This window comes from Sphaerodactylus townsendi, linkage group LG14 (genome assembly GCF_021028975.2).
Source record: "Sphaerodactylus townsendi isolate TG3544 linkage group LG14, MPM_Stown_v2.3, whole genome shotgun sequence".
NCBI classification, from domain to species: domain Eukaryota; kingdom Metazoa; phylum Chordata; class Lepidosauria; order Squamata; family Sphaerodactylidae; genus Sphaerodactylus; species Sphaerodactylus townsendi.
Window position 1 is genome coordinate 36,959,747 of NC_059438.1, and position 7,294 is coordinate 36,967,040.

General features: G+C 59.3%; 1 protein-coding gene across 1 annotated transcript; it reads right to left on the reverse strand.

Annotated features, from left to right (window-relative positions):
* Nucleotides 1-2,083: 2,083 nt before the first annotated feature.
* On the reverse strand, nucleotides 2,084-4,752 carry LOC125443428 (protocadherin alpha-C1-like). Its single transcript, XM_048515547.1, is given in 6 exon segments — nucleotides 2,084-2,424; nucleotides 2,426-3,375; nucleotides 3,378-3,449; nucleotides 3,452-3,970; nucleotides 3,972-4,028; nucleotides 4,030-4,752. Coding segments are annotated over 6 exon segments (2,556 nt in total). The 5' UTR covers nucleotides 4,747-4,752; the 3' UTR covers nucleotides 2,084-2,183.
* Between the last annotated feature and the right edge of the window lie 2,542 nt (nucleotides 4,753-7,294).

Here is a 7,294-nt window from a genome sequence, read left to right on the forward strand (position 1 = left end):
CCACCATGGGAACCTGTTACTAAAATTTTTGGATCCCACCACTGGACGTTATAACAAGGGGCGTTGTAACAAGGACATTATAACAACGGCGTTATAGCAAGCTCTACAGAGGGGTGTTATAACAATAATCCCCAGCGTGGAAGTTGCCTTTTTCATCACTGTTGTGCAATGTCAACATTTTCATTGAGCAGTTCACTATAACCCCAAGATCTCTTCCCCTGTCAGTTTCAGCAAATTCATACTCCACTATTATACACATAAAGGTGGGAGGGTTTGTTCCTACTCTCTCCTTCCTGCCACTAAACCAACTTTTAATCCATTAAGAGGAACCACCTGCTTCTCCCACAATTGCTAAGTTTACACAAGGGTCTTTAGTGAAGTACCAGGTCAAAAGTGTCTAGGAAGTTCTACTATACAACATCTACCATGTCTGTTCTGTTCCTCCAATCAGGACTTGCACATTATTTCACTTCGCTGTGCATTAATTTGCTGAATCTTTTTGTGCAAATTTCATTCGAAGGAACGACCATTTTGGCTTCCCATAACTGTTAACAGAATCAATTTTGCAAGGAAGAACCATTTCAGCAAGATGGTCGCTAAAAAACCTAATACAAACAGAACAAATCTCCTATCCTTTCCGTTAACAGGGGATGAAGGAACTCAGGCAAGCTGCTCTGAAAACTGAAGTGAAGTTTGAGCCAGGCAAAGCCTCATTTTGTGCTAACTTAAAAGAGCTGACTATGCAATTCCCATAGTGCACCTGGGCAGCACAATAAGAGCCCAGCTGCTTTGGATTAAACAAGTCCAGCATTCTGTTTCCAACAGTGACTAGCCAGAGGCTTTGCTCTGCAAAATTCACAAATAACACAAGCATGCACAGCACTGTTCCTGTTGGTTGCTCTTTCCCAGCACACTGCATCTGACCATGGAGGCTCCCTTCAGTTATCCTATCTGGTAGACATTGAAAGACCATGGAAATCCCAGGAATCCACTTCTAGAGCCCCCAGAGCGCCCTACATACGCCCAATAAATAGTTCCTTCTGCTTGTCTTGTATAATCCCAACCCCAAAATGCAGCATCAAGGGAACAAGTATTAGAGCCATCAAATACGCAGTTTACCTTATGAAGCTTACAAACTGAATTGGGAACACTGGACGAAATACGTTAAAGAGGAAAGCGGAGTACAAATCTTACCTATGGAATACTAAAATAATACTGTTATATTCGAAAATAGATAATAAGGGAATAAAAAGGTAGAAATATAGTATTAATAGGGAAAATGGAATAGAAAATTTTAAAGTATTATTTATTATTACATGAGAATTCAATATGTACTGATATTAGATATATTGTAATGATAGAAATATATGAAACAGAGCTTGTATAATTAATATAACTTATATATATATTTTAAAAATATTCTAATAAAAATTAATATACGAAAAAAGGGAACAAGTAAAGGACTGCGGGTGATAGGGTCTCTGCCTTTTAACTGAAAATCTTAGAAGGCGATTTAATAAGATGGCATCTGTTCAGGATTTTCACCTCTGAACCACTTTCTCCTTGGTTCTGGTGGGTTTTCCAGGCTGTGTGGCCGTGGTCTGGTGGGTCTTGTTCCTAACGTTTCGCCTGCATCTATGGCTGGCATCTTCAGAGGTGTATCACAGAGGGAAGTCTGTTTCACACTGTGTCACAGTGTGAAACAGACACAGCGTGAAACAGACTTTTCTCTGTGATACACCTCTGACATTTTCGTCCACAGATGTTGGTATGAAATGTTAGGAGCAAGACCCATCAGACCTAGAATGCCACACAGCCCGGAAAACCCCACCAGAACCGAAAGCTTGAATCAAAATGTGAAAGCCTTCGACAAAACACTTCCTCCTTGTTCCACTTGGAATCAGAACTACCCTGTTTCCCCTAATATAAGACATCCCCGAAAAATAAGACATAGTAGAGGTTTTGCTGAAGTATGAAGCGATAAGGCATCCCTCGAAAGTAGGACATCGCGAAAGTTTTTGTTCTGTGCTATGCCCGGGATTTAACAGAACACAGAAAAATAAGACATCCCCTGAAAATAAGACATAGCGCATCTTTGGGAGCAAAAATTAATATAAGACACTGTCTTATATTCGGGGAAACACGGTCCCAGGCAAACCTCTTTCTCCCTTCCCCCAAGCCACTTAGCCCTGGAAAAACCTGCTTACCACCAGAATGGCATTAAAGTGGTCACTCTTCACTTTCTGCACCTGGATGCAGGACGTGGGCACTTGCAACATGTTAGCACCTTTGCCCAGGTTGCCAGCAGCGTCTCCGTTGGGCACCATATTGTTATTGCGGGTCTGAACGCCTGTGCCTTCAGCGCCTCCTGCACAGGAAAGGCTGTGCGTCAGTTTGGTCGCATGCCGGGCGCATCCTTCAATCCATCTCCGGGGTGAAGTGGGAGCCTGGCAGCATGCGGACGTTGTAGCGGTACTTCTCGTACTCGTCGTCGGGGCAGCAGCAGCAGCAGCAACGGGTCGGGCCGGTCCGACAGTTCACAAGGCGCAGGATCAGTAGCACCAGAAGGAAACCAAAGAAAAGGCAGGAGAGGCAGCCCAGCGAGACGATCAGGTAGAAGTTCAAACGGGTGAGCGGCTGGCCGCTGCGGGCCTCCAGGCTGTCGTCGAAGTCCGGCAGGGCCTGGGGCAGAGAGTCGGCCAGCAGGACGCCCAAAGTCAGCGAAGTGGAGAGGGGCGGCTCGCCACGGTCCTTCACGAGGACCACTACCTTGTGCCTGAGTGCATCGCTGGAGCGCAGAGAGCGGGCGGTCCGCACCTCGCCGGCGTCGGGGGAGACGCGGAAGAGGCTGGCGTCAGAGGCCTGCAGCAGGTGGAAAGACAGCCAGGCATTCTGCCCGCTGTCCGGGTCGTGGGCCACCACCTTGGTGACCAGGTAGTCGGCATCAGCCAGGCGGGGCACAATCTCCACTGCCACCGAGCCATTCTTGGACACTGCTGGGTAAAGGATGTGCGGGGCATTGTCATTCTGGTCCAGAACAGAGATGCTGACCAGGAAGGCAGCGACCAGGGCAGGTGAGCCGTGGTCCACAGCCTCCACCTGAAAGTGGAAGCTCTGGAGCTGTTCGAAGTCGAAGGAGCCCTTGGCGTAGACGGTGCCGGCCTCGGCGTCGATGCCCAGGTAGGCAGAGAGGGCCGTGCCCTGGATGTCGATGTCCCGCAGCTGGTAGGAGACGCGGCCATTCTCCCCCAGGTCTGGGTCAGAGGCCGCCACGTGGAAGAGGGAGAGGCCCGGCTGGTTGTTCTCCGTCACCTCCACCTCTCGCCGCTGGGTCAGGAAGCGGGGCGGGTTGTCGTTCACGTCGGCGATCTCCAGTCAGTAGCTGCCTTCTGGTTGACCATGGGCGGCATGGAAACGAAAATGGAGGCGGTGCGAGTGATTTCGTATCTCGGCTAGCCGTCACGCGGTCCAGCAGGCCGCTGGTCACCAGGGTGTAGTAGCTGTCAAAGGAGGAGCGCAGCTGGAAGGGCAGCTGGGTGGGCACCTGGCAGATGACGCGCCCGTTTTCGCCGGGGTCCCGGTCCGTGATGCTGAGCAGGGCCACCACCGTGCCCAGCGGGGAGTCCTCGGGGACGGGGCTGGAGAGGGAGGTGACCACGATCTCGGGCGCGTGGTTGTTCACGTCGGTGATGTCCACCAGCAGCTTGGCCTGGCCGGAGAGGCCGAAGGGGCCCCTGTCGCGGGCCTCGACGAAGAGCTCCAGCGGGGGCGTCTGGCCGTCCAGGGAGCCAGCCAGCCGCACCTCGCCGCTCCGGCCGTCGACGGTGAAGAGGCGGCGCAGCTCGGGCGGCGTGCTGTTGCTGAAGGCGTAGCTGACCTCGCCGTTGGGGCCCTCGTCCGGGTCGGTGGCGCGCAGCTGGGCCACCAGGGCGCCGCGGGGCGAGTTCTCCAGCAGGCCCGCCCGGTAGACGGGAGCGTTCAAATGACGCGGGCGGCAAGCTGTCGTTGGTGTCCGGTGCACTGCGGACCGCGGGGGAGCTGGGTGCTGCCCGAGCGGGCCGGGCTGCCGCCGTCGAAGGCGGTCAGGAGCAGGCGGTGGGCGGCTTGGCGCTCGCGGTCCAGCGGCCGCTCCAGCACCAGCTCCGGGTAGCTGGTGCCGTCGGCGCGGGTCTGCATGGCCAGGCCGAAGTGGGGGTCGGCGCTGAGGGCGTAGCTCTGCACGGCGTGGCTGCCTTCGTCCGGGTCGTGGGCGCTGGGCAGGGCCAGGCGGGCGCCGGGCGCCAGGAACTCGGCCAGGCTGAGCTGGTAGTCGGCCCGGGGGAAGCGGGGCGCGTGGTCGTTGACGTCCAGGACGCGGAGGCGCAGCGGGTGCAGCTCCAGCGGGTTCTCCAGCACCAGCTCGTAGCTGAGCGCGCACGACGGCTGCAGGGCGCAGATGCGCTCGCGGTCCACCGGCCGGCCCACCGACAGCGCGCCCGTGGCCGCCTCCAGGGTCAGGTACTCGCCGCCCGCGCCCACCAGCCGGCCCTTGCGCGACGGCAGCCACGCCGCCTCCAGGCCCAGGTCCCGCGCCACGTTGCCCACCGGCGCGCCGCGCGGGGTCTCCTCGGCGATGGCGTACTCGGCCGGCCCCGGTGCCGCCGCCGCCGCCGCCGCCGCCGCCGCCGCCACCGCGCCGCCACACACCAGCCAGCAGCAGCAGCAGCAGCAGCAGCACAGCAGCGACAGCCGACGCCCCGGCCGCATGCTGGCCCCGCCGCCGCCGCCGCCGCCGCCCTCAGCTCCCCGCAGCGCCGCCTTCGCCCGTATCAAAAAAACGCCCCGCCGCCGCTGGGGCGCCACGCAGCGCCTCAGCCCAGTCGCCGAGCTCCCCAGGGGCAGCCGCAGCCTTGGGCGGCCGCGGTCACGTGAGCAGCAGCCGGCCGGCGGCCCCACAGCGCCGCCTACGGGACGCCGGCGCCACTGCCGCGCAGCAAGGAGGAGACAGCGGGCGGAGGCAGCGCCCCTCCCGCACCGGGGGCGGAGGGGGCTGCCGGGCATCGAGCTGCACGGATCGGAGGGGCCTGGGCTGCCCCTCCGCACCGCTCGCCCCACTCCCCCCACCAAGGGAGCGGACGGGGAGGTGGGAGGCTTTGGGCGCGTTGGGCTCGGAAAGGCTCCCCTCGTCCCGCTTTGGAAGGGGCGCGCCTGAGTCGGACCCCAAGTAGCCCTTGGGACCTTCGCGGAGGCCACAAGGAGGCGGCCCCACAAGAGACGGAGGAAAGGGCTTAGCCGCTGCGGAGCCGGGAGAGGTCCGGTCGCCACGCTCAGAGCGCCTTCTCCCGGCCCCACAGACGGCTGCGCCCCCCTGCCTTCCCATCAAGGGCCTCGCAAGGACGGCCGGGCAGCCTCCCCGCTCCAAAGTCCGCCCCTGCCCTCCTGCCCCGCGGGAAGCACAGGCCGGTCGAGCCACCCCAACTGAGCCACCTTCGGTGCCTCTTGGGACGGACAGAACTCCGACAGCGCCAGGCTGGTGTCCAAGGGCGGGCTCCGCTTGGCTGCCTTCCCACCCCGGTCTGGCGGCGTCTTGGCTGGAGCCCGGCAGCAGACTGGCTCGGCGACCCCCTCTCCAGCGCCAGGAGCCTGAGCAGCCTCGGGAGGGGTGACGGGACAAGAGGAGCCCCTCGGCCCCTTCTGAGGGTGGCTCCCCGAGAGAAAGGGGCAGACGTCAGGGCTGGCAGGAGCGACCCCCCGCCCCCCAGCAGATGCTGATGGGATCCTGGGTCCAAACAAGAGATCCCCCAAGAGGTCGCCCCCCAAGATCCCCCCACCCAGTCCGGGGTCTCCAGGCAGTCTTGAGTGGGAGGCGGGGGGAGATACCGGTGGGTAAAGCAGCGGAGGGAGGAGCGTTCTCCAAGCCACGCCCCTTGCGAGAACGGACCGCCCACCTGTCAAGCCGCCTCGCGCGCGCCTCTGCAGCTGCCTGGAAGAATCGGCGTCGGGATAGCGGATCGCAGCTCCTCCGCGGTAGGCAGGCAGGCAGGGCGCCCCTTTCGCCCTCGGGGAGCCTTTGCGCCCGCCTCCCGCACCGCAGTCGGTGGGACGTCACCCAGGTCTGGACAGAGACCCAGGCAGCCTCCCTGCAAGCCCGCCTGTCATCAGAGACACGATAGTTACCCTCTCCTGCCTCTCGCCTCAAGGACCTCTCCAGCTCTCCCAGGGTCTCCATCTGTGTGGACTAAATCCTCCACTTGAAGGAATAACCAGAGGCTCCGGCCTGTTAAACCTCTAGCTCTTGTTCTAGTTGGAGGCTGATGCCTCCCAGACTAGAGAGAAGCTGCCCGAACTGACTGCCAAGCCCTGAGAAGGCCACCCCCAGCCCAGCTCCCCGGCTGGGCCAAGCAGACTCCTGAGGGCGGGATCCCTGGAGGAAGAAGGCAGAAGGGGCCGCTCTTCCCCTTCCACCCCTCACCATTCTGCAGCTTTCTTCTCAGACTTTGTTGGGGGGGGGGGTGCAGGGGGACACTGCAGGTGATGCTGGGATTCTTTCCAGAAAAGTGGGACTCTTCCAGGACAAGAGGTGTTGGGGAGACGTGGGGATTGGGGGATCAGAAGACTTGGCTGGGGTGATGCAGGCTGATGAAGTTGCCTTGTGGCAAAGCAGACCACTAATACTGCTAGGGGTTGCCTTTTCCCTCAGTCACTGGCCAATCCTTCTGCAACTGGGGGCGCCGGGAACTGAACCTGCTGTTCAGCCCCTGAGCCACAGCCCATCACCATCAACTCTGCCCCCAAGGCGCTTGAATTGCACCTCCTGCACCTCTGTCTATGTGGCGGAATGGTGAGGACAACCTGGCTAGCAGGGAGCGGCACCTCTTCCTGGGGAGGGGCAGGAGGCTGTGCCCAGCAGAGGGAACCAGACAGGTGCTCTCACCAGCCTAACACCAGCTAGGGGGCACCTGAGGAGAGAGCTGGCGCTGTCCTGTTGGGCTGGGAAAACTGCAGCTTCTTTAAAGCCATCAGATCAGGCACCAAGCAGAGATGTGCTTTTGGGGTGGCTGCCCATCTGCTGGGTGGTTCTCTCGGAAGGGAGCAACTTCTCGTGAGGAGGCTGCAGCGAGCTCCTGTGATCCAAACCCCATCCCTAAACGTTCAGCTTTTGAAAGAAGGAATTTCCCTGTCTTCCTGGAAGGAACGGAAGCAAAAGCCTCAGGAGGGATGAAGCAACTCAGCACCCAGGTCAGCTCCTCAGCCTTGCCCCAAGAAACCAGGAGTGGATGCAAAGGAAGTCACAGTTCACAAGGAGGCCAATTTC